Source organism: Eumetopias jubatus, unplaced genomic scaffold (assembly GCF_037043125.1).
Source record: "Eumetopias jubatus isolate StellerSeaLion01/CBP00866 unplaced genomic scaffold, mEumJub1_p1.0 scaffold_2, whole genome shotgun sequence".
Lineage (NCBI taxonomy): Eukaryota > Metazoa > Chordata > Mammalia > Carnivora > Otariidae > Eumetopias > Eumetopias jubatus.
The window spans coordinates 21,387,195-21,414,990 of record NW_028274808.1 but is presented as its reverse complement, the minus strand read 5'-3'; the positions used below and the strand labels follow the sequence as shown (position 1 = coordinate 21,414,990).

The following is a 27,796-nucleotide window of genomic DNA, read 5'->3' as shown; positions in this document are numbered from 1 at the left end:
AAGGGGTACGTTTCCACAGTGTGTTCTGTTACTAGAAATACTGATAACAGGATGGGAGGCAATGTCAAATGTTCTAGAAAACAAAATATATATCTGGAAGGGAAAGACTGAGGCTAACAGGCTTGAGGGGAGAAGGAGTCAGGGCACTTTTTGAGCAGATGCATGCTATGACAAGGAAGATTTGTAATGATAACTCAGGTGATGGAAGAGGTCAGCACTACGTAGTGAACAAAACTTTCAGAGTCTAGAACAACATTTAAAATGGGGAAATCTTTTATATATGTTTGATAAAAGAAATGGCTACTTCCTGTTCAACATCTAAAGAAACTAAGTGTTGGAATTTTTTTTTCCCTTTTCATTGCTACATTTTATAATTCTCAATGACATGTACCATTTCTTGAATTATTTTTTGTTTTAAATTGCACTGCTCCCTTATTTTTGGAAAGTGTGTCTTGTGTGTCCTTTATTTTGGATCTCCACAGGGAAACTTCAGGCAGTGAGAAACACCGCTTCATCCGAGTCACGGTCCTTGCCACTGTCTTCACTTGGTGCACACTCCCCACCACTTGGAGACCGGCAGCTCAAATCCTCCACCCCAGACTCCTGATCACTGTTGGCCGACAGATCTGGATCTGAGCTTTTCAAATTGTCTTGGGTTAGAATGAGAGCAGAATCTTCATCACCTTGTGAGGGACTCCTGGATGGAAATGATTTCATATTTCCACTGTAATCCTGGGGAGTATTGGCTGTGCTGTTGTCTGAGGTGGAAAACCCTGAGTGTTTGCTGGGTTCACTCTGCTTACTCTTCACTTTAGTGTGATTTAACTGGACTTTTTGCATTTTTTCCAGCCTCTAAAAAAAAAAAAAACAGAAAAATCATTAATAATTTAGCATGTATTACTTTCCAACTAGGTATAATATTAAGAACGTGGGATTTAAATGGACATGGGTCCAAAGCTAGATTTTATGACCTTGGACAAAATAGTTAGATTCTCTGAGACTTGGTTTCTTCATCTCTAATTAAGGAAGGTAATACCTGCCTTAGTATATACATTTTCTGTAAAATGCAAAAAAAAAAAAACCCAAACAACAAAAAAAACTATGTAAAGCACCTGGCAATCAGGAGTCATCCTTCCTTCTATACCTGTAAGGTTTTACATAATGATTTTCATCCTATGAACTCAAAATACATTTTTTTTAAAACATCAGGAATGAGGTGTTTATTATCTAAGTTTATAAATGAAGATATAAGTCACTTACCATAAACTGCCCCCCCAAAATATACAATTCATTGGTTTTAGTATAGTCACAAGGTTACACAATTAACTACTACCTAATTCCAAAATATTTTAATCCCCAAAGAAAACCCCATATCCATTAGTAGTTAGTTACTCCCCATTCCCCCTTCCCACAGGCCTGGCAACCACTAAGTTACTTTCTAGCTCTGTGGATTTGCCTCGTCTGGACATTTCGTATAAATGGAATCATAAACCATGTGTTCTTTTATGTCTGGTTTCTTTTCCCTTAGTTTATGTTCTTGGGGTTCATCCACAATGTAGCATGTATCAATACTTCGTTCCTTTTTATGACTAAATAACACTACATTGCATGAATATCCATATTTTATTTATTTCTTCATCAGATGATGGACATTTGGGTTGTTCAAAATACATTTTACCAGATTTCATCCTTTGGCATCAGCAAGGGAGGTGTGAAAAGACCAAGTATTACATAATCATTTCAAAAGCGTTCATGCTAAGTTGTGTGCAAAGAGCATTGTACTGGGCAATATGAGTAACAGAGATAAATACAGATCCAGCCATAAGGAACTTGGAGTATGGAGGCAGAGTTCAGGTAATGTAAGAATTTGGAAGAGCTCAAAATTATTTAAGAGGACGAGTGGGATGGCTAGAGGGAAGAGATCCGAGTAAGCTTCAGGAATGAAGGAGCATTTTAACAGGACTGTGAAGGAATTAAACTGGGGGGTGCTGGTGATGGTTAGAGCATTTATGGCAGGAGGGACAGTGAGAAGAAAAACACAAAAGTAGGAAGAGGTCATTGTGTACAAGAAGCAGAGAACAGTTAAATTTGAGCAAGGGCAACGTGGATGGAACTCGAGGGTGTGATGCTAAGCAAAATAAGTCAATCAGAGAAAGACAATTATATGATCTCACTCATATGTGGAATTTAAGAAACAAGGCAGAGGATCATAGGGGAAGAAAGGAAAAAACAGGACGAAACCAGAGAGGGAGACAAACCATAAGAGACTCTTAACCTTAGGAAACAAACTGAGGGTTGCTGGAGGGGCAGGGGTGGGGGGATGGGGTGACAGGGTGATGGACAGTGAGGAGGGTATGTGTTGTAATGAACACTAGGTGGTATTTAAGACCCAGAATCACAGACCTGTACCCCTGAAACAAATAGTACATTATATGTTCATTAAATAAAAAATTAAAAAAAAAAATTTTGAGCAAGGACAATAGTAGAGAATAAAGCTAAAAGGACTGATTACTGAATTGTGGGAAAATTTAAATGCCAAACTAGGGGGTTTTGACTTTGTTATAAAGAGCCAATGTCTTTTATTGTTTTTTAAGTAATTTTTTTTTTCAGTTTTAGTATTTTAACAAAAAGAATGTTGGAACAGACCAGGAGAATCCTAAGCTTTTCGTAAAGCTTAGGAAGAGGAAATAAAATTGGCCTACTGATGTCGTCGTGAGTGAACTTAAAAATGGCAAAAATCATAAAGGCTTTTACCAGAGCTCCGGAATCCTAAAAATCTAACCTTTGCTTCATTTCAGTTGTTTCTGTGTGTTATTTAATTCAAGGTCTGTCAGCCCTGGTGGCAATTCACAATCATTGTGGAGCTCGAAAGATTCTCCATCAGAATCTCTGGACTTAGAGCCCTGGCAGTAGGATTTTTTTGTGAGATGATTTTGATGCACAAAAACTATTTCTCCAGTCATGTAAACTCAAGGTCGAGCTCTCCATATAGGTCCAAAGATGGTTTGTTTCACCCTTGCAGATTTATAATAGATTAAGATTTATGCTTGATTTCAAAAGTTCTCAAAACCAACAGTTTACTAGTCACAGAATTTGTTTCATCCATCTGGCTCCTGTATGGACTTGACTGTGCAACCCTAGACCTAAGTTCTTCCATGGTACTTCTATCTTGAAACATGATGTTTCCTGGTAATGTTATGGGAGCAGCCAGAGAAGTCAGCCTCACCAGCTACCTCTACATGACTATCTTTATTGGTGGGGTCCCTGAACCATAGTGCATGTCCCCCAAGCCATCATTCTTAGGGGTGACTGTCCATTAGTAAAGGAGTAGACTTTGTTGGAACTCATCTTGTGATATTTCGCCAACTTTCATTTCATTAGACATTACCAATCTACACCACATATGATCTTAGGAGCGGGGAGAAAAGGCCTTTCATCTTACTTTAATATTTAGTCTCAATTCATAATTCAGGTCCAGACCACAGGAATTGGTTGCCAATTCTTGAGCAAGTGAATGACCTGATGATGCCACGGAGTTTTGTTTTGTTTTTTTTTTAAGATTTTATTTATTTATTCATGAGAGAGAGAGAGAAGCAGAGGGAGAAGCAGGCTCCCAAGGAGCAGGGAGCCCGGTGCGGGACTCGATCCCAGGACCCTGGGATCATGACCTGAGCCGAAGGCAGACCCTTAACCATCTGAGCCACCCAGGCGCCCGCCACGGAGTTTTAAGATGAGTGAAGCAGAATGAAGCAAAGAATCCAAGTGGTTTTAGTGAGCAACTAAACCAGTGGTATCACTGGAAGCAAAATTATATAATTAGCAAAAATATGTATATTATAACCTTCCTGGCCAATTACTGGGAAATTATAAAAGCAAAAAATTAGGCTGTTGCTAAGTTGGTCTCAGCTATTACCGTTCATTGGCTAATGTAATAATAATATTCTAAAAGAAAATTTTACCACATGTGCATATATCTGATTTTGTTCTTTCACTCTGAATCCCATTTTTTTATGTACCCTTCAGAAAGAATTTTCGTTCTCTGAAATAACAGTAATAAATAAAACCTGACCTATTACAGGAGTAACCGACAAGTTCAGCAAACCATGTGAGTGAGCCCCGAGCCAGACGTCTAGGTGGGGTTCTGTTTCAGGTTATCCACTTAGCTAAAAATATGAAATGGCTATGTTGCTGCGTTTCACATATCCTGAGTCATGAGAAGTGTTCATGGAACAGTGGTTGTCAAGAAATAAGCATCAAAAAGAGACGAACAAGAACGAGCGTGTCTTACTTCTTCCAGGGCCTCTAGTTCTTCCTCCAGCTGCTGGGTCTCCTCCTTCACTGCCATAAGGTAATCCGTAACAGACTGTCGGGGCTGCAGTCCCTTTTCAAAGCGATTGTACATCCCATTCCAAAACCTGCAAAAGATGGCAGAGCTTTAGGATACTACCATATCAGTCTGTAAATTCACTCCCTCAAGTCTTCTAAGGTATCCATAATGCCAGAGTCCCAAAGTCCTAATGATCACGAATTACGGGCTCAAAGACGAGACTTACTTAAGGTAATGATTTCATGTTGATGCTCTCTTTTTCTTGGGTCAGTAAATTTCTTTCAGGAGGATAAATTCATGGTGAGTCTACTTGTACATATGGTCCTGAAATAAGAAGGCCTGTATCTTTCTAAAGTAGACCGAAGTAGCACATATTACCATATTCTTTTTTCTTTTTAAGAAAATGGCTCTCAGTTTTGAAGTAAACTTGGAAAATTCGTGATTATATTAACATTTAGAATCTCTCAGTTCCAGAATTGAGGGTTTTGGCTTGTCTTTTTTTTTTTTTTTTTTATCACAACCATCAAAAATTGACATTTCCGTTTGCAATAAATCTTCCTTTTTTTTTATCCTACACAATAAAGCATACTGGATTGCAAAGAATAGATAGTATTATCATAGGGATGTCTGTAGATCCATGCTTTACTTAGAAAAGTACTTTGAGGGCAGGGTTTTAGTGTCATTCATTGTTGTATCCATAGTGCCTAGAATAGTGCTTGACCCTCTATAACGTATTTGTTCACTGGCTATTACTAACAAATTAGGAGTAATACAATTGATTGCATTGTATCTCAACAGCTCTCAAAACTGCTGTTTTATGGCTTTTTTTTTTTTTTCAGTGTGACAATATTCTTTAAAATTCTGGGCAAATAATTAGAAATAATTAAGAACAAAAGCAAATTGAGGAGGGAAAAAAAAAAAACTATAGAGGAAGCCACTAAGCACTAAGTGTGTTTTCGGAGGTGCATAGAGAGAAAATGTGGTTTCTCAGTTTATTCTGTGTGTTTGTCTTTTTGCTGACCTCTGAGACATCCTTCCACATCATACAACTTCCACATAGAGAAGCCAAAGGATAAAATATAACCTACATCTCTAATAGAATCTGTAGGATGCCACCCTGCTCTCCCCATCCCAATATATGTACAGTCTTAAAAATAATTTATTTCCACAGGGAAATAGTTCCACTAGGCAGAATTTCAGCAGAGAAGGAAGGTAAGCTAAATCATGATCACTACCTAAACTTGTGATTCCACATTTAACTTACAAGACACTTGGTTTATTTGGTCCATCCTTCCCTCTATCCTTTCTTGCTTCCTTCCTTTCTTCTTCCCTCCCTCTCTGTTTTTTTGCTTCTAATAATATTGGAACTTATATTTTTAAAGATCATTATTATAAAACATTGACTTCTAAAGAGAATTCCATATGTAGGGGGAAAGGAGGGGAGAGGGGACACTGGCAAAAATACCAGATCAGATATTTAAAGCATCCTCTTCTAGTGTGTTTTATGTCCAAAAAAAAAAAAAGCCTTGAGGCTCAGTGTTCATCTGCTTTGGCCTCCAGATGTTAAACAGTGGCAGAATCTAGGTACATAAGCATACTCAGTAAGGTCCTAGAGGTTTACATACTTGTACATGAAGTTGAATGGCGTTGAGGGGAGACCAAGGGTTCCCGGGGTCTGACTGTGATCAGCTCTAAATAGAGGATTCATATAGTCGGCCCGATTCTTCCACAGGTGAGCCCATAAAGAGTATGTTCTTTCTTGAATTCTGTCATAAAGAAAAGAAGCCTGAAAATGACCCATCTTGGTTCTTAGAAATTATAGATATGTAATACTAAAACTGGAAAGGGACCAATAATTGTTAGATGAATATCCCACGTCCCTGTTCTGTAGCAGGGAAATTTACAGTGTGTGTGTCTTCATGATCTAGCAGAAGGGCACTGTAAGAGTCTCAACTTCTCTGCTCTCTGTACTGACAAGATGTTTAATTCCTCTGAGTGTAAAACAAAACTTTATGTAATTTGGGGGAAATTTTTCCCCTAATAATTATCACTGAAATTTTATTATTTGCCAGGTACTATTTAAATGCTTTACCTCTTTTCTCTCATCCAGCCCTCACTCAACTACGAGATCTGTCCATTGTACAGGTGAGGAAACCGAGGCTAAGAGAGATTGAGCAGTTTCTCAAAGTCACGTAGTCACAAAGACACATACATAGTGAGTGGAAGAGCCGGGATTCAAAGGCAAGCAGACACCATTAAAGTGACGGGTCCGTCACAGCAAAGCCCAAAACTATCTAGGAAAAGAGGTGAGCTTGAAGGAAGCACTCTGCTACTTTTCATCATTTACCATTTAGTAGGAATCACACTTGAAGTTCCTGAGAGAAAACAAACTAGTATGCAACAGAAAAAGCCATTTTCTTTCTGTTCAGACTATATAAAACCAGTAAAGTCCATTTTACCTGAACTGATCATTTCCAGAATTAAATCTGGTATTATATACACCAGAGTTAAAATCATTTTATGAAAATTTCAAAACTGTTCTCTCATTTCAGTTCATAAAGCACTTTGCTGTTAAGTTTTTGACTTTGCAATTTATTTTAAATTATACATTTCACTGATTTCCTCCTGGATAAAAACAATACAGTTTTAATCTGAGTAAAAGAATGACTTGAGTTTTGAATTTGCTTTCCCAGTTAGATTTGCAGTTCTTATTAGGAGCGTACATCCACTGAAGATGTCTAACTTTTTCCTTTTAAGTACAAAAATTGCTTTCTCTGACCCAGGAAGTTTCCTTTCAGCGTGAGTGCGTCAAGTCCGCCGCCCTGTCTGTGGGTGTCAGTGTGGCAAATGAGCTTGTGTCTGTCTTTGTCAGGCACTGACATTAAACCGTTTATGAAGCGATGACAGGAAAAAGAAAATAACTTTCAGCTGCCAGTATAGATATGTGGCTAAAATAGTCTCCAGAATTTTAAAATTCTCAATCACAAAATCCTTAGATAAAAATTAAACAGGAAAACACTTACTTGAGTTCTTGTCGCTCCTTTTGGCTATTACATAAGAAGTTTCCAAACTGGCAGGAATAAATGTGATGTTGAATGTGAATCAAAAATCTCTCATTGAACTCAAAGGCACAGGGAAACTGTTCCATTAACTGCCAGACACACTCAATGAACTGATCTATAACTGGAGAGATTTCTTTTGGATCACCATCTAGATTGCCGTATCTATACAACAAAATATTAGAGACTTTATAGCAAGTTGAGGTTTTTTATTTACAAAGCTATAAATGCAAAACCCTAGTTTAAATACAAGAAACCCTAATTTCTAGATAAACCTTATAAACCTGGGGTGCAGAAGTGGAAAAAATTAACTTCTTAAATTCCACTTTCAAGAGAAACTGTACTGAAGGTCTGGCTAGAAAAGGGACATACAGTTACAAAAGAAAGCATTAGTGCAAGATATAAAATTCAAGGAAACTTGCCATGGCAAAAGAACATTTTTTTTTAAAAGCATTCTTTAAGTTGTAAAAAGTACATTCGCGACTTTTGAAATAAATCTTCCACTTTATTTAATTAGCAATTTGTGGGAGTGTTAGAGTTTTTTGCTTTTGCACTGTTTTGTTGGAAGGGAAGAGGAAGAAAGACCACTTGAAAAAAATGTGGTTTCCCAAGTTTCTCAGGATATTTCTAGAGCAATGTTAAAACCTGTCACATAATTTATTTCCCATGTGACAATTCCCATATTCCCAGACTCCCATACCTTTATATCTCCCTTCTTTGTTTTTCAAGAGTACATCAGAATCTTCTCCCTCACATTTGTATTGATTTTTTTAAGTAGGTTCCATGCCCAGCATGAAGCCCAACATGGGCTTGAACTCACAACCCTGAGATCAAGACCCAAGCCAAGATCAAGAATCAGATGCTCAACTGACTGAGCAACCTAGGCACCCCTTGTATTGATTTTTAAATGAAGATTGCCTAGTCCTTTACACTTTACACTATTATGTGAATTTTAGAATCCAAAAGGGTGATTTGGATGCCATCAATTTCAAAATAACAATATAGAACCTCATCTGCTCAGCAATGGATAACCAACTTTAGGAGTAGAAATGAGTGAAGATCAGTTTAGGAGTTCTTCCAAGAGTGAAAACATTAGAAACTGGAAACTTCTCAGAAGTTTCAGTTCCACTCAACTTGGTAGCTTTAAAAAGGGTTTCCTTGTAAAACAATTATATAGCTAGTCTTTGTCCATTTCCACATTCTTTCTGTCCATATATCCTCTCAGAGATACTGCTGCCACTAGACAGTAGAACTTCATGATACAATGTATACAACAAAACCTTAACTTTTTGAATAAGATATACAAAATAAGGCTGTTTTCCCCACTAAATTGAAAACTTCAGAAACAGAATTTTTTTATCCTACACATTCAAAACAACAGATTTTAAAGTATTTTTTTTTTACCTGTGATTAAACTTATGACCAAAGGAAATCCAGTCCTTTTCAATTAATACCTATACAAAAAAGAAATTATAAATATCATGGAGAGAAGAAAACAAGGAAAAATAAGAGACCTAACCAACAATGTTGAAGGATTCAAAGGATCTTGGAGAAGTCACCATCCTCAGGTAGTGCAGATGAATGCACACTCATTGTCCACCAACACAGATGCATAGCAGAAGGGCAAGCTGAAGGTCATCCTCAGGAAAAATAAATGGGAATGGATATATGAAAACATAATAGCACCCACTGAGTGTTTTCTAGAAACACTGTTCATACTGCTTCATATATAATCTCATTTCACTGTGGGACAAGTATGATCACTCATTTTTCAGAAGGGGAAACTGAAAAAGAGGTTAAATACTTCTAAGATCATGCTACTAAGTGGTTGATGCTACCTCATAACCTAGTTCTTTCTACACCAAAGCCCATCTCTCAACCAACAGGTCTCAGTGTAATATCAAATACCAACCTTCATACAAGAACAATTAGGAATATATTCCTGTGATCTTTACTACACATTAGAAAAATCCTAAAACGATGGGTGTTGGGGACATAATAGAGGAGTTTCAGCCCTGCTTTGGAGTTGGGGTAACATAAGTTTACAATCTCAAATTATCTGGATTTTAAAAAGAATCAAATAATACAGACCAATCCCATCGCTATCACCAATGCTCTAAAATGGCCAGGGATTTCCCTTAAAAAATATGGAGTGGTTGAAGTTTGCCCTTGACAACACGTAAATTTAATGGGGCAGAATCAAAAAAGAGTCCATGGTGGTAGAGGATGGTGTGAAGAAACGTGTGAGCCAGAAACCTTCCAGTCTCCAAATGGAAAGGAAGGAACCCTAACCTCAGTCCAGGGGAGGGGTCTGAAGCTGGAGGATCACTCTGATGTCTCAATGCTATCAGAGGGAACTGGAAGTTCTCTGACACTTTAAAAAAAAAAAAGAAAAAGAAAAAGCCCGTAAAGGAAACCTGCCTCTGCCTCTCCTCTCTTGCCCCCAGAGTGTCAGCTGATCTACCGGTGAAGGCCATCGAGCAGTAGAGAGAGCCCGTTCAGGCTCCTCTGTCAGCTTCTATCCCTAGCATGGGTGCAGGATCCACTGAAGCACGTTCTACCAAATCATGGTGCCAGAGGCAAGAACCAGGAACCACTTAGGAAGCCCCTGCAGTCATGTTAAGAACAGGGCTCCAGCTTGGCCAGAACTTCACCATCCCAGCAACTACACACGTATTCTGCGGGTAGAAGGAACACGTTGCACTGTGATGCATCCCTAAAAGGTGAAAATCTAGGAAAGGATGTGCTCATAATTTCAACAGAGAGCACAGAAACACTGAAATTTTCAGTACTCTCAGCCACAGTCGTGAAGGACTACCTAAAAAATCAAAGTAATAAGTCCTCTCAAGGACTTTGCATGCAGAGGATAGAAACTTTTTTCTCCAAATATTTTTTTCTGAAAAAATGTACCACATGTTCACATGTTACCTCAAACTTGGTTTATGAGCGAATAACGTATAAAATTCACTATTTTATATATTCAATATATTGAATATATTTTATATTTGCCCCCAAATTCACATTTAATAATTAGCACTAATTTGAATTGGTTCCAATATCCCAGAAAGTCACTTCTTTACTCCAAGACCAATTTCTACCTCTTCCCCTTTAATCTGGCTGATGTACTAAGAGAAAAATAACAGAGAGAGGGAAAAACAAGTTGCCAACAGTTGCCGAAAGGGAGGTCCATTTTGTTCAAGGCCGCGCGTGGGACAGAAGCCTGGCGGCCGCACTCACCATGAAGCCCCTCAGAGTCCGGTAATGCGGATCCAGCAGGAGGCCGGCCACGGAGCACGCTTGGGCAGTCCTGTCCCAACCGTCTGAGCAGTGCACAAGCACGCTCGCCCCTTCCTCCGAAACTGCCTAACAAACACAGGACCAGCAAAGAGTCAGAAAAGAATGGCTACGAAAGGAAAAACGTCTCCTCAGACCTAGGTTTGGTTTTATACCTATAGAAAGAAAAGGGGGAGAAAATAATAATTAAAAAAAAAAAAAAAACATAAACAGCTAATTTAGTGTTTCGTGCCCCATCCAGTTACGGTGGGGCCAAAGAGTCGTTTGGTGCTGGCAACCAAAACTCTTCCTTCCCACTATACCCCGGAGCTACCCCAGACCACCACAACTACGTGTATGCGCTACAATAAAAGCATGCTTCCTGAGCACCTTCAACCCTCCCATCGGGGTTCCTAAGACCTTTCCAATATTGAAATTCTGCAGCTGCTACTGGGCTCAATCATTTCCAAAAAGGGAAAGACACAAAAATTATATGTAGTAAAACTATGAAATTAGAGATAAAAGGATAGGCAAGTAATGGATCCTGGGGTGGGGGAAGGAAGAGAAAATAAGGTAAAAATGATAGCAGGGAGTCTCAAAAGAATTTCTGTCTGCTACTGCAAATGCACACACAATTTTTAGCTGAGTGTTCTGGCAGGAAACATAAACTGGGAAACATGGTAGAGATTGCAACATAGCACTTTCACTATCAGAAATTCTATTTATTATTTATTCACTTTCTGTGTCCCATACCAGAATGCAAGCTCTGTAAGAGAAGAGACTTGATCTGGTTTCTTTGGCATTGCCTGCTCAGCACGTAGAAAAGTGCCTTGCACTAAATAAATACTTGGTAAATAAATGAATTATCTAATAAAAGGGAGCATACCATATCCTCAGAAAAGACATGGTTGTCTTCAGGTATAAATCTGAGAGGGATTTATAGAAACAAACAGAACCAACAAAAAACACTGAGAAACAAAATAGAAAATGCATCTAAAACCTGCTTATATGAAAGTCGCAGCAAGACTGTTCCCGTGGCAGAAGGGCACCTACCTACCAGGTTTGCAAACATGACTTGTTTACACCATCATGGCAAAGGAGTTGCAGTTTACTAAGACGGAAGACCAGCCTTGGTCACTGAAGTGTCACCCATTTGGATGTATGTACTCTCCAATAGAAAATTCTTTCCTCCATTTAGGACCAGGCCTACCCGAAGAGAGAATACTCTGAAAATGTTTTACCATTTACGACTGTGCTGCCATCCTATCAACAGAGCACCGTCCTCTCTTTCGCAGCAATCACATGTTAAAGAGGCCAAAAGTGGTCGGCAAAGCCAGCTCCCCACTGGGCGAGCCACAGCTTACCATGTGGCAGCCTCAGCAGGTGGGGAGGAAACAGCCTCTCTGTTCTGAAGTCAGAGTTCGCTGGCAGTGCTGCCCTTGCCCGTACCTTCGCAATGAAGATTCCTGCATCCATGATGGCCTTGATGTGCCTTAACCAGCCCGAGTTCTCCAGTCCCCACAGAAAGTCACTCATTGAGGGAGATTTCAGTTCACACACTGCAAGGTAAATCATGTGATGAAAGCAAACTAAAGACAATCTCTTACTTTGTATATGCTCATATCTGCAGGGAGTTTGTTCATGATTCCTTCATCACTGTATTTTCTGGAAGAAATTAAGTCAGGATATATGTCCGTACTTACTAAAACTGATTCTACTGAACCACTTCAAGTGAGGCTCTTCTACCTTCTCTGGTCCTAGGGGATGCTGCATTTGTTCAGAAGTAGTATGTTTGTAAAGTTTAAACTCCAATATTAATGAAAATCACAGACCACAGTAAAGGTCCAACAGAGAAGATCTATTTACCCTCCTAGCAAAGATTGGCAGTGGGCCATGAATGAGCGGGCTGCAGAGGAAAGTTCTTGTAAGGAACCCCAGCACCTGCCCAGTTACAACTCTGCAGCACCCAACCTCTTCCGTTTAGGACCACTGTGAAAACACAAAACAACTATCCTAAACATCTCAGAAGGAAATGCTCTGACTCTCCTTGCCAACAACCCCTACCCACTGGGAGGAAAGCCTAGGGACTTAAAACTGAGGCCCTGTCCTTCTGAACTGCTTCTCCAGCATCAAGTTAGGGGCTTTCCCTTTGACTGAAAATAAAGGTCAGCTAGAATCATAATATCTGTGTTTACACTAAAGCAGGTGTGTCAACACCTCTATGTTGTTATCACAAGCAATTTCAGCTCTAGAGCTTACTTTTAATGTAAAAGTTTTAGAGCTAGGGTTCTATGTATCAGAAATATACATTCCAAAGTAAATGGGTTTTATACCTATGAAGTAGTTTTGAGGAATCCTATAAGTCAACGACAAATAATGTTCCATAGACGTTTCTGTTTGTTTGCTAAAGTATATTTTCTTGGATTCTGCGATGCTGTGATACATGCAGGGAGTAGGGAGCCCTTTCTCCTACTCCCAGCGCTGTCTGTCAGTAGCTGTACAGTCTTGCACAAGTCATTTCAACCTTTTTGAGCCTCGATCTCTTCATGTTTAAAATAGGCAAGGTGTACTAAACTATATCTAAGTGTCCTTCCAACTGTAAACTCCCAGATTCAACTTCCAAAGTAGAGTGCAGTCGGTTAAGTGTCCAACTCTTGGTTTCGGCTCCGGCTGTCATCTCAGGGTCCTGGGATCAAGCCCCGAGCCCCCAGGTCCTGCTCTGCGCTCAGCGTGGAGTCTGTTGTCCCTCTCCCTCCCCCGCTCGTGCTCCCGCGCCTTCCCTCTCTCTCTCTCTCTCTTTCTCTCTCTCTCGCAAATAAATAAGTAAAATCTTAAAAAAAAGAGAAAGGTATTGCACATTTGGAATAGAGTAACTGTTAACTACAATATTTCTTAACTGTCCTTTCCTCAGACATGCCACATGAGAGGTTTCACTCTCTTTTTCCACAATATAAGAGCCACATTAAAACACACACATAGTTATATTCAGAGTCACAGAGGACAGCAATGATGAAGAAAATAACACCAAAATTCCAAAAGGCCCTACCTAAGAAAACCGTATTATAAATGTGTTCAGGCAAAATCCCAAACTCTTGCTGAGCTGGAAGCACAGCTCCACTGACCTAATAAGCAGCTAGAGAACTGAGTTCTCTGTGGCAGGGCTCTGACTCACGAGCACTGTCCCTTTGTCTGAGGTTACAGGGCTACCCCCTCCCACTCACATCACACACTCTCCTGATAGAGCACATGCAGAACAGTACGGGAAAGCTTTTTTCCCTTTGCTGAAGCTCAGGGAAAAATACACAGACTGATGCACAGAATCGATGGCTCTGTGGGTTAGCCCCGCGCCCCTCGGCACTCAGCGGCAGGCCTTTTGCAAGGTTCTGGTCTCCTTAGTCATGAAAGTGTGTTAAGTTGTGAAATATTTGAACATATAAAAGGTTTTAAAGTAATGTAACGGACACTCAGACTGGCCACAATTATTTCAGCTCTCTCAAAGAAAAAAATGTTACAAATAAAGTCCCATGTTCCTATGTCATCCTGCTCTTCCGCCTGAAGTCCATGAACATTGCCAGGCAGGGGTACGTCCCTTCACTACTTACTAGCTGTGTACTCTTGGACACTCTAATTAGCCTCTCTGTGCCTCAGTTTACTTGGGTGTACAGTGGGGATAATAGCCCATCAGTTACTTTATATGTTGCTTTATAAGTTAGTCCTCATGACTATTAATTATCCTCATTCACACTTCTAGCCTTTGCAACTTGATTTTTTTTAGCCAACATTTTATTTTTGAGACTTCCATATTATGTAAGATTTCACTCATTTGACAGGCATATAATATTCCACTCTATGAATATGATTATTCCCCTACTGTTGTTTCTTCTTTTTCAATATTTACAAACAGTGCCTCAGAAGACATCGGTCTACAATCACCTTGTGGAAAATCTCCCTACCCATGCATTTCAGTAAGTGAGATGGGCTGGGTCAGAGGGTCCTAACCACGTATTGCCAAACCGCTCTCCGGAGGAGTTGGCCCAGTCTGCATCCTCACCAACAGGGTGGGACAATTCCTTTCTCCCACATCCTGGCCAACACCTGGGAGTGCCAATGCTGTCAGTTTGGTCACTGTTATTTCTCTAAGGTGATTAATGCCAGTTTTTTGTTTGTTTTCATTTCTTCTACTGTCTGGATGAGTCAGCTTTTTTCTAGAATCGTTATGCTCACTTCCTTGCGTGTGCGCGTGTGTGCGTGCGTGTTGTCTCTGTCTTCCATGGGCTTCCTCAAGTGTGCGGTGATCTCTGTCCATTCATAAGTAAGCGCAGGGCACTAAAAGGTGTCTGGAAGTGCTGGGTGCACAAGCAAGTCTCTCAGCTGCAGGGCTTTGCTGCGTGACATGTGGCTGGTCTGAACGCCCAAACTCCAGGACCAGCAAGTCCTTTCTCGTGGAATGGCTGCAGGCCCCAGGGAGGGACTTGCAAACACCTGAGGGACTCAGTAAGACTGGATGTCAGTGTGCTCAGAGCAGAGCTGGGAGATGAACTACAGGTAGTCTTCTCCCTAACTCTTACTGCCTCCTTTTTTGGCCTGGTATTTCCTGCCCGTTCTTCCAGCTATGCCTGCTTTCTGTGAGCCCAGAGTGTGTCTCGTCAACCTTTCCGGAGAGTTCATCATCATCTTCCCTTGTGAAGGTGAGGGAAGAGCCTTCACTGGGCAGCACAGGTGAGGGAGGAGGCTGGGTGTCTAAGGACAAACATTCAACCAGTCCGCCTGCTTCAGAGGAAACTGATGCTTCATTCTGGAGCTTTCTGAGGGTCTACGGGACTGTCTGGCTTGCTTCTATGTTTCTCACACCCCCACCATAAATTTCAGCTTTTGTCTAGTCCATTACTCATCCGTCCATTTTCCAGCATTGAAATTTTTGTTGCTGCCACCTCCTCCTCTCCCATTCTCCCACTGTCTCACTCTTTTGTTTCTTTTTTTTTTTTTTCCCACCACTTCCTTATCATTTTAGCAGGGGCCAGGGGAAGTGGGTGAGTACTTGCACCGGTATGCCAAGTATAACTGGAACAGGGACGATCAAATTTTGGGTCTGTGTGAGGCAGGACGTGGAACAGAGATTCCCTCTATCAAACTGAGCCATTAAAAAAAAAAATCCACTTGTGGACTCAGGGTGATGACCAGGATGCCTGGACTCCACATGAGGAAAATAAAAATTTATCCTGAGAAAATTTAAAAAAAAATTTTTTTTTTTAATTTATCCCCAGGATGTTGAAACCCTAGGTCTAGTCTCATACATGTTTGGGATCCAAAAGTATCTTTTCCTTATGTGCAGGATCCCCTAGTTGAGAAATTACCATATTTGGCCTGGAATCTTATGATACCTGGCAGAAAGCAGCAAACCAAAAAACTACTCAGGAGCAACACCTGTGGAATCCCACAGAAAAATGTGACTGAATAGAATACAAACCTACAACACACCAAGGAACGGTATTCTCAAGTAAGAGCAAAGAGAGAAAAAAAAGAGACAGGATTAGCACCAAGAACATGATATACGAGAACAGTAATCTGAAGTGAAGTTTAATATATCTGAATTGGAGCAGGAGAATGGAAGGCTCCAACAGAATATAAAAAGCATCACTCTTCTGATGTGTTTGAGTTCACACTTCTAGCAGCTTGGGGGAAAAAATCATGTCCGCCACTGCGGTGGAGCTGTCTGGTCATCTCTGCTCATTCCCGGCCAGGATTCCCGCGTTCCCCTCTCCGGGGCGCCAGGTTGGGATTCAGCACAGATATCTGCCGGGTATCTGGAAGGCAAAGTGACGCGGCCGTGTTTAACTCTGTAGAGCAGTGCGGACTCCCTCCTTTATTAACGTCAGGGAAGACAGTAAGTTGTTCTAGAAAGGAAATACAACCAGAGTAAAGACAACCAGGCTTTATAAAAAGCCTCAGCTGGAAAGAATACTTCCACAATAAGAGTGTACACACTGAATTAGGAGTTAATCAAAATTGTGATTTAACTGTCTGAGGCAGATGAGGAAATGTGAAAGGTAGAGAGTGTATGAAAGCCGCCATTCCTCCTCCACAGAGGCACACGCGCAGACCGTACACCAAGAGGAAGAATCAAGCAACCGCAGTGGACTCAGGTGACGCCAGAAACATGGAGGCCGAGGCCTCAGGCAATAGAAAGCGGTTACCCAAGAAGCAGGAGTGGAAGTGGGCCCAGCTGGGGGAGAGGGCTGCGGTTTTGCTCTTGTTTGGGTGATAAACATAGAATTATTTTTTTTAAAGGCCCTCTATAACTGCAACATTTTTTGAGAAATAAAAGCTAAATTTAAGCAATACCTGAAGTCTTCAGCCTTCCCTGAAGGCAATGCCCCCCTCTCTTTTCCCCTCCCCCTCCCCTTCCCTTCTGGCACCTGGACAGTCCCCCTTCTCTCTCTTCTAGCAGTTTTGTGATAGAATTTACTTGCGGTACAATTCAAAGTGTATGATGATTTTTAGTATACATTCATGGAGTTGTGTATCCATCACCATACTCAATTCCAGAATGTTTTCATCACCCCTGAAAGAAACCCATTAGCAGTCACCCCCATTTTCCCTCCCCTAGCCCTAGGCAGCCACCGATCTACTTTCTGTATAGATTTGCATATTCCAGATACTTCGTATAAAGTGAAGCATACAATACGTGGTTCATCGTGAGTGGCTTCTTCCCCTTGGTATAATGTATCCAAGGTTCATACAAGTTGCAGCACGTGAGTACTTCATTCCCCTTTAAGGCCAAATATTTCACAGGATGGGTATGCCACCTTTTTTACCCATTCATCAGCCGACGGGCGTTTGGGTTATTTCTACTTCTGGGCTCTGATGAATAATGCTGCTATGAATATTCATGTACAAGTTCTACGTGGAAGTATGTTTCGTTTCTCATGGGGACATACCTAGGAGTGGACTCGCTGGGCCACACGGTTTCACCACTTGGGAAGCTGCCAGAGGTGCTGTCTTCCTCAGCAGCTGCACCCGGTTACATCCCACGAGCAGTGCACGAGGGTTCTGCTGTCCCCACATCCGCGCCAACACTTGTTATCACTTGGCTTTTTGACTCCTGCTTCCCTAGTGGATGCGCGGTTCTGTCTCACTGTGGTCTCGATTCCCCGAAGGCTTATTCCTCGTCTTGCTTACAAGTTCAGTCATTCATTTAAGGAAATGTTTGCTATATGAATCTGGCATTTCTAGGTGTTCTTATCAGAGGGTGTTTCATATTTAATCTGACATCTTGGGAATTGGGAAGGCCTCCGTGTTTCACTTAGATTTTAGTTTTATATGAACTAACCTGCACATCTTAGTAATAATCGCGATTTGTGCAGGGGCGACAGCACGTGGTACTGGTCAAGGCCATGGGCTTCAGAGTCCGATCCTCTGGCATTCAAATTCCAGCTCTGTGCACCCAACAATGCAACCTGGAGCTAGTTACCAAGCCTTGATTTCCTCAAGTGTGCCACGGGGCTAAAACACCTTCCTCAAAGCGTTAATTGAAGGGTGAAATGAGATAACATATACACTACACTGGGAGATAGAAGATTCAGAGGTGGTAGCTATGAAATATGCTTTATTACGTGTTCATCCAGCGTGGTGTCCTGACAGGTAGGAGATACAGACTCACTCACACCCAACCCCAAAGCTGAGGCTTAGAAAGGTCAGAACACAAAGTGATCAAGAGCAGAAGAGCCCAAGTCTTCTGACAAAGAAGCCTAGAGTTTCTGCCACCACACCACAGCTACCCTGGTGGGTTTAACTAGAAATCGTACTACTAGTAGTAATAATAATAGCAAAACTTAAATCGTACTTACCAGGTGCCAGACATTCCTCCAGGTGCTTTCCATACTATGGTTTTCTAATCCTCATAGCAATCATAGGAAGAAGGTACTATTATTATCCTTATTTTATGAAAGTTGAAGCCAATGCAAAGAGAGGTTAAGTAACTTGTCCAAGGTCACCAGCTGATAAGCAGTGAGGCTGGGATTCGTTCTGGCTCCAAAGTCCATGCTCTTAAGCAATGTCTATCGATCTCAGTTACCTGATTTTTTTGTAAATCAAACACGAACCACTCTAAATGCTCCTTGCCTCCCACCTACTATCAGCTTAAAGATTACACACTTGGTCACTCAGAACTGTACCATCCAGTGTAGTAGCCACTAGTCGCATGTGGCTGTTGAATATCTGAAATGGAGCAAGTCTGAACTGAGATACGCTGTGAGTGCAAAGTAGATCCCAAATATCAAAGACTTAGTATGAAAAAAAATAAAAAAATACAGTTTTTGTAATGACTTCGTGTTGAAATGATAATATTTGGGATATATCGACTTAAATACAAATGTATTCTGAAAATTCACCCATTTCCTTGCACTTTTTTTGATGCAGCCACTAGAAAATGTAAAATTACAAATGTCCCCACGTGTGACGTCCATTATCCTTCTCTGGGATAGCAGCTACTTAGACTGTTCGAGGAAGGTTAGCCTGATCAGCAGTCTTCCAACGTTTCTGCACATGTACCCTTGCAATAACGTTTTAAATTAGGAACTCTCGTGGACCCTGGAATAATACATCATAACAAGACTGAGGATGTGATAAAGGGTGTGTTTGTCTTTTGTAAATTGGTAAAAGCGCATTTAGGAGGGGAAATGGCAAAGGAGGGATGGCTTCCAGCCTGGGCCAAGGAGACTTCCAAGGCACAGCAGGTAGCTTCAGGAGGGAGAGTACATCGAAGTCGATGCTGTGGAGCCAGCTAGCCAGGGTGCACCTCCTAAGTCTTCCCGCGAGCTCAGGGGTGTGCACCCAGTTGGAATCTGATGCAAAGGCAGAAGGACAGCCTCTAGTTAAGCCTGGGCAAGCCCGGCTTCCCTCCCCAGCGACACTGCCCAGCAGTACCACACGGCTCCTGCAGGGGGCAGGCTCGCCTCTGCCTGTGCACCCAGCCAGTGGGAAGCGCCTGAAATTCCAGCTTTCGGCAGGGCCCTCTTGACACTCCCCGGGTGCCTGCTTTTTGGTCTGTTTAACCCCAGGCCATGACCCAAAGTGTTCAACTTCATCCTAAAATACACACATTCCACCACGTAGAGTCTCAGGACTCCACTGATTCCTTTAAATCTTTCACAGATAACATGACCTTGCAAACAGTTGTTTTTTTTTTTCTTTTCACTAAATAGGCCAAACTTTCTGGTTGTTATTATAGGGCTTAGGGCTAGCTGGCATTCCTGTTTATTTCAAAAGGTCCAGGGAGCCTGAGGGATATCTTGGCGTCCAAACCCTGAGGCTCAGCCCGAGAACAAATGATCCTTTTCACCTTCTCTTCCCACAAGGCATGGAAAAGACAGCACGTTTAAAAATAAGACACCAGGCTTTCTAGCTAACCTGGAGATGGTCTGTGCCAGAAGCAAGAGAGGAACAGACAGCTCCCAGAAAGAGCGCCCTAAAATGTACTGCCAGTGTTTCCCTCTTCATTTAGCTCACTCAGCAAGGAGACAAGCTGCTGTATCCCCTGCCAGGCCAGCTCCTTTCTTCCCACTGAGAATGGCTCCTTGTTGAACATTTCTGTTTTCAGGAACACTAAAGCTGTGCACGTTAAGTAAAATAACCTCACCAGGTTTTCAAGCAAGGTACCCACTTCGAGGGTGTTCTCCTGCCAAATGCTGAGCGGCCAGGTAAAAGCAAACAGCTCTGCAGATGATTAATACACACGGACAGATGGGGGAACACTTGAGACTCAAACAATCAGTGCCTGCATTTTTAAATCTAAAACTGGTGGGTTTGTTTGGATAAACTCAGGAAAAGGCAGAAATACTGATTTGTTCACTCTCGTTGCCAAACCCAAACCAATATTGACAAACCATTTTGCTGAACGAAGTTCATTTCAGCTGACATCAGAGACATATGCCACAGGGACTCATTCTTACTTCGCGGGAGTCTAATGCCCAGGTCTAACAATATTTGTTTTACGTAAAAGGGCAACCATATCCCATAAAACATGTATAGATAACACTAAAAAAGGAAAAGATAGATAATTATAGGACATAAGGAAACAAGAGGAAATAAGAAATTTACTTGGAAGAAAATAAGCCTTGGATGATCTTCTTTAAGAGAGTTCCTAACACCAATCTCATTTCGTCGTGTACGGTTGCTGGGTGGGATCAGGGAGGATGCAAAGACAGTCTCCGTCTGGATCCCATGGGATCACTCTTTCTTGTCTCCTAAGACCTAAAGTTGAAGAGTTCACGGCCCTCCCTTAATTACCAGCCTGACAGCCACCTGAGTTCTGCTGATGTTTGATTTGTCCCTTTCCCATTTTGGAGTCAGAACATCAAGCCCAATGAAATGATCTTCAAAGAACTGGTAAAAGGGTAATAATCTCCCTTCACTGAACATCCTAGCAGGTGAACCCATTGAAAGAGGACTTTATGATGGCCTGTGGCATGGAAAAGTTTGGTTAAGCCTGTTTTATGGTCTGCCTTCTACTTAGAGCCCACCATGCTGACACAGAATAAACTTCTGAGCTCTGCACAAATTGTATTCCATTTGTTAAGTGGTGTGCTCCTCCCTCCCCAGGCCAAGCAACATGGGCCCTCTTTATAGAGAACTCTACATTAACTAGAGAGCTTTGCATATTAGTTTCTCCACAGCACACCAAGATTAGTGATTATTCTTTAAAACAGTTCCGGCCTTGTGCATGAGGTGCTATTTTCTGGAATCCCTATACAGTAATTCCATGAAACCCATGTTTGTACAGCCTTGTTTTCTTTTAAAGAATTTGATGATCATAAGAATCGGTAAGGTGCGATCAAGCCTAAATTTAGTAGCAAACAGTATACACAAGTACACATGTGCATGAGTATGCGTGTGTCCAGCTACTGATAAACATGAAAGTGTGTATAAATCCATGTATACACACATGAACTCCAGTAATACTAATTACCATTGTCCTAAGGGACATCAAGCAGCAGGTTCACAAAGAATGCCCTCAGCATTTATTAGCTTTGCATGTGAATTTGTATCTAAAAACACCACTTGTGGCAAATAAATAAAAACATATATGTGCCCATTTATATTACATCTATGTATATAAGCTTGGGCCTTGGTAGTTTTCGCTCAGTGAACTGACACAACCTCCCATCTACAGTAGGTTTGATTCTCCCAACTTACTGAAGAGGAACAGGTTCAGATGCTAGCGGCCCAGTAAGGACACTGTGAGAGGAATCTAGTTCCCTTGACTCCAACGTCCATATTTTTTCCACTACAAATAGAGAATGATTAAGTCACTATGCAAACTGAGCCAGGATGAACAGGAAGTTAACTGAAGGTAAGGCTTAAAGTCTAAATAGGAAACTTAAAGCAAATGGAAATAGAGAAGTCTAGACTGGGAGAAAATGCTGAGAGGCTAGGAAGTCGGGGTGGATATAAAGTATTAGCAGTAGCCACTGGAGAGAAGACCCAGGAATCATGTAAGATGAAGATGGTGGCAACAAACAATTGAAGTGGTGAGATAAGCAGCAGGGGAGGGAGCGGGTAGGGGCTCGTCCCACCCTGAGAAAGCTGCCAGGGCTAACATTCTCACCAAATCTCAAACCTCACCATCGCTGGCAAGCAAATACCAAATTGCCAAACCCCAACTACAGCCTTATGGAAAACCAGCTCACCTTGTCACTAAAATTAGTCATGTCTACCTTTAGTTGCATGGGAGGCACTGTCTTCCACAAGCATTCCTTTTGTACATGCCATAGTTATCCAAAAACTAATGAACAAAATATAAAACAATAATTCTGAGGGTGAAATTAATCTTTGAATTACCTCAGTGAATGTCAAGGGACAGCATAATTATTTTCTTAAAGACTGTATTTATTTATCCGACAGAGACACAGCGAGAGAGGGAACACCAGCAGGGGGAGCTGGAGAGGGAGAAGCAGGCTCCCCGCCGAGCAGGGAGCCCGATGTGGGGCTCGATCCCAGGACCCTGGGACCATGACCTGAGCCGAAGGCAGACGCCTAACGACTGGGCCACCCAGGCGCCCAGGACAGCATAATTAGGATGAAAATAGCCACTATTCTCATTAAATCATTTTGTTTGTCCTCTCCTTGATAATGTCGCCCAGAGATGAAGTCTTTGACTTTGACATCCAGTTAAAACATTCAACCTTACCCAGGACAGCCCTCAGTAATAAGCAAGCATCATCTTTTCTTCCTGCCCATGATTTTTGCCCTACATCAAAATCAGTATTTCATTTTGTATCAATGAATAAAGCATTTTTCTACCCAATGCCTAGCCTGTAGAAAACTCGCGATAACTATTTGACGTACAGACGAATGTCGGAGAGAACTTCGGTAGCACCGACTTATTCCATACTTACTCTAAGCAGGGATAGCTCCTGCTCCTCTACATACATTCTCTACCAGGTGGGGTATTGTTTACTCCCAATACGCAGATTGGAAAGGCAGCTTAAAGAAGTTTACTAAGGCATCATCCATGGTTACACAGTCCGTAAATAACTGAGCCGGAGGCCGGGCCACAGTCCCTATTCCCCCAAGGGGCATGCTCTTTTTTTCGTGCCTTAGTGCTTCGGATATGCTTGTCCAGATTAGCTGATACCCAGCATTCACTGGCCACATTCTACATCCTCTTACAACACCACAGAGAGCAAAGTACATGCTCTTGATCTATTTCTTTCCTCCAAGTGACCGTGAACTGATAACTAGTAAAGCCTGACAGGACAGGCCTGTTGGTCATACAAAATGCTTTCTGAAAAACCTCAGATGTGAAGCTATCTAGTTCCACTTTAATGGGAAATTAGGTTTTCTGTGTGGAAAACCATGCCTTGTTGCTAACTTTTGAAGGACAATAACCAGATTTTCCGCCAGGTCTTGTTGGCTGTCTCATTTAACGGGTTAGTAATTGAGGAAATTAATAGTGGTAAAAAGGCAAAACATAGAGAACAGAAAAAAGATGAACTTTTATAGCCTTTTATTAGGTCGTATCTGGTAGAACTTTGTCAACCGGTAGGCAATGTAATAGGAAATACTTTAAATTGAAAAACTTAAATCTGAATATCTATAAAGATATCTTCCAGGTTGAATTAGTTATCACCTCATAAAGACATGAGGTGAGCAAGAAAGTCTCCAACAAAGGGGACATTTGAACTGATAGCCACAACCGTAACTCTGAGCAGAGAGAAGTGTTTCATGGGACCCTCAGAGCTGGGTGTGTTAGGGTCTGCTCCTTTCTAGACCTTGGTGTGCCCAAGGCAACCTGGCAGGGAGACCAGAGCAGTTAGTCGGATGACCATAATACCCGCCGCCTCCCAGGACATACTCAAAATTCTCTGCTTTCAACCATCCTTTCTACACCTAATGAAGGTTCTGAATAATTGGCCTCAGAAACTTCACACAAAAGTACAGATCAGATATGATCTCTGAGGCCACCTGATTTTGCCACAAAACTTTCTCCACTGTCAATGCCTACAATTCCAGGGAATATGACAAATGTGGTTGCACTTCGCGGCCTGCTAAAAAGATTTCAATCTTTTAAACTGCATCGACTCTGGCCCCTTTCAAACAGCTCTTCACTGTAGTATTGCCCAAACTGCTGAACAGACACTGGCCTTTCTTCCTGTGCTCAGGATCCATTCCCACATGACCTGCCACTGGGCTGAGGTTTGTCTCTCTGTGAAATAATTTGCTGAGAAAATGTCCACAAGGCTTCAAAGGTGGTTTATTAAATTATTTTTGATGGACTTTTGCTGAGTGGACATTGACCGTATCCCAAGGCAAGCACTTCCGTGCCTCTGAAATTGTGCTGTCTTACTCCATGTCTCTTGAATAAAGAAATTGAGAAAAGCTACTCATAAAAAGGCCTGGGACCTCCCAAATATTTATCTTGCTGACTGAATTAATCTATAGCCCATTAACTTACTCATTTTATTCAGTACTTACTTCCAAGTGCAGCATTGCTTCCCAAGAGAAAGCATAACGCACCTTACAATGGAAAGAAAGCACTTTATAGTTTGCAAGGAATCTTTTCAATAAATCTGTAAGTGAGGGATGATACATTACTAACGTTGTTTTACAAATACAGGAAATGAGGTTTGTTCAAGTTTATTCAGAGACTATAAAGCAAGAACCCAAACCCAGGTCTTCAGACTCTCAGACCAGGGTACTTTCTACCCAACTAGCTACCTAGAGAGGCCATAAAGCCAAGTGGTGAAGAGTGTGGCATCTGGATCCATACTGATCAGGTGAAAATCTTGGTTCTATCATCTACTGTTGTGAGTTTGCATGAGTTCCTTAGCCCCTGCACCTCAATTTCCTCATCTGTACAATGAGGATTCTCTGGAAAACAGTATGGAGGTTCCTCAAGAAGTTAAAGAGCTACCCTATGACCCAGCAACTGCACTACTAGGTATTTACCCCAAAGATAGAGCTGTAGTGAAAAGAAGGGGCACCTGTACCCCAATATTCATAGCAGCAATGTCCACAAGAGCCAAACTGTGGAAGGAGCTGAGATGTCCATCAACAGGTGAATGGATAAAGAAGCTGTGATTCATATATACAATGGAATATTACTCAGCCATCAGAAATGTTGAATATCTACCATTTGCATCGACGTGGATGGAACTGGAGGGGATTATGCTAAGTGAAATAAGTCAAGCAGAGAAAGTCAATTATTATATGGTTTCACTCATATGTGGAACATAAGGAATAGTGCAGATGACCATAGAGGAAAGGAGGGAAAAGTGAATGGGAAGAAATCAGAGAAGGAGACAAACCATGAGAGATTCTTGATGCCAGGAAACAAACTGAAGGTCGTGGAAGGGAGGGGTTGGGGATATGGGGTAACTGGGTGATAGGCATTAAGGAGGGCACGTGATCTGATGAGCACTGGGTGTTATACACAACTAATGAATCATTGAACACTACATCAAAAAACTAATGATGGCTAATGATATATTGGCTAATTGAATTAAAAAAAAAAAAGAATAGCTCAAACAAGACGGCCATGAGGACTACTTGAATAAATACACCTGAGAAAATGAAAATAGTGTCGTGTACATAGTAATTACCCCGTAGATGTTATAACACCATTCCTACGTGGGGTGGTTATCTGTGAGCCTGTCCAACACCGTACCCACAAATCAATGAGGAGTGCTCTAACATGATAGAAAGTACTAGACTCAAATCCTGCTTTGTTATGAGATCCTGGGAAGTGTGTGTTTTTAAAAACTTAAATATGTAATATAAAATATTTTTAAATGTGGGACGCCTGGGTGGTTCAGTTGGTTAAGTGTCCGGCTCTTGATATCAGCTCAGGTCTTGATCTCAGGGTCATGAGTTCAAGCCCTGTGTTGGGCTCCACACTGGGTGTGGAGCCTACTTAAGGAAAGATATATTTTTTTAATGTAATATACTAGATTCCAGAACTGGAGAGTTAAGCTTTGAAAAAATAACCTGCCGGGGCGCCTGGGTGCCTCAGTCAGTTAAGCATCTGCCTTTGGCTTGGGTCATGATCCCAGGGTCCTGGGATCGAGCCCTGCATCGGGGTCCTGGCTCGGCGGGGAGCCTGCTTCTCCCTCTCCCACTCCCCCTGCTGGTGTTCCGTCTCTCGCTGTGTCTTTCTGTCAAATAAATAAAATCTTAAAAAAAAAAGAAAAAAGAACCTGCCATGTTGTGAATAGCATATATAGAGAGGTCCATATGGCAGAGACATGTGGGCTTTCTTATTGACTCTTCCAATAAAAAAAGAAAAAATAGGGCATCCCTTTATTATTTGAGGGAAAAACATTTTATGGTCAAAAGGGAAAGCATTGTAGAAAACAATTACAAAACTGCTACATAACGGAAGGCATCATTACTATCTCATTGGGAGGTATGAATACTGCAACACAGTTTGCTTTAGGACTTACAAATCAAAGCTAAAATTAAGTGAGCTCTATAAAAGGACCTATACCGGATGTGAACTTGGTCCTAAATTTCAGTTTCTGATGAAATATCCTGCAGCTCTTGCTCAGAGACAGAGCCAGAATGCAAACAATTTTTTATTTTCTGTTATCCAAAATCTATTCTGACAATGTTAACAGTGGTAAAAAAAGAAAAAAATCAAAGACAATAATAACCATGAATAAAAATGCACTATCCCTCTTCCTACCAAGTGACCAGCAACACAAACCTTCCAATCTCTTTGATGCCAAGGACAGCTGTTAGAAGCAGGAAAAGCCCTAGAAGGTGGGTCTGATTGCATCACTTCATCAGCTGAGCCTCCAAAAGTGGTTTATAATTTACTTGGTAAAACAGATAGTCAAACATTGGTCAAGTTCCCTGAAAGGCATCCAGAAGGTTGTCCTTGCTTGCTGCACTGACAGAGAGCTGAAAAGTGATGTCCAATTACTATGATCCCTCACGTAACAGGGACTGCCCTCCAGGACTCGGTCAGTTTGCCGTCCTTTAGAAGAAGAGAGTCAGACCACAGGTAGAAGCACGGGAGAAATGGTTCCTAATAAGAAACCAAATAAATGCTAGCTCCAAAACTCAAGTCAGAGTGAGAGGTTATCAAAACTCCAAAGAGCTACTTTCTGCATTGAAGAAAATGTAGGTTGTCGGAAGTCAGCTTATGAAATTACTAAATGAAAAATATGAAGCATATCAACCTAAATGTTTTTTAATGATTGACAGTGATGCACACGTTTCATACTAATGTTAAACTATCCTTTTAACAACAGTACGAAGCTGGTCCGATTTTTTGACACCTAAAAAGCACAGCTTATAGCACAGACAGCCACACGGCCCATGATTATCTCCAGAAGTTTAAGAAGCCCAAACAATCAGGGCGCCTGGGTGGCTCAGTCTGTTAAGGGTCTGCCTTCGGCTCAGGTCATGATCTCAGGGTCCTGGGATCGAGTCCCGTGTCCGGTGTCCAGCTCCCTGCTCAGCAGGGAGTCTGTTTGTCTCTCTCCCTCTGCCTCTCCCCCTGCTCATGCTCGCTGTCTCTCTCTCTCTCTCTCTCAAATAAAATCTTTAAAAAAAAAAAAAAAAAAAAAAAAAGCTCAAACAATCATGCCCTGTAAGGTTCCCTTACAATGACCTGAGCCATGGCGGATTTCCT

At 41.5% G+C, this 27,796-nt stretch overlaps 1 protein-coding gene across 1 annotated transcript in view; it reads right to left on the bottom strand.

Moving 5' to 3' along the window:
- Window positions 1–489: 489 nt before the first annotated feature.
- Window positions 490–27,796, bottom strand: part of MTMR7 (myotubularin related protein 7) — a 105,533-nt gene continuing 78,226 nt past the window's right edge. The window contains exons 8-14 of the mRNA XM_088021389.1: window positions 12,109–12,218; window positions 10,624–10,749; window positions 8,791–8,840; window positions 7,351–7,551; window positions 5,953–6,093; window positions 4,289–4,415; window positions 490–852 (exon numbers count right to left, since the gene is read on the bottom strand). Of these exons, the coding sequence (XP_087877515.1) occupies window positions 490–852; window positions 4,289–4,415; window positions 5,953–6,093; window positions 7,351–7,551; window positions 8,791–8,840; window positions 10,624–10,749; window positions 12,109–12,218 (1,118 nt within the window). The remainder of the gene's footprint in view (window positions 853–4,288; window positions 4,416–5,952; window positions 6,094–7,350; window positions 7,552–8,790; window positions 8,841–10,623; window positions 10,750–12,108; window positions 12,219–27,796) is intronic.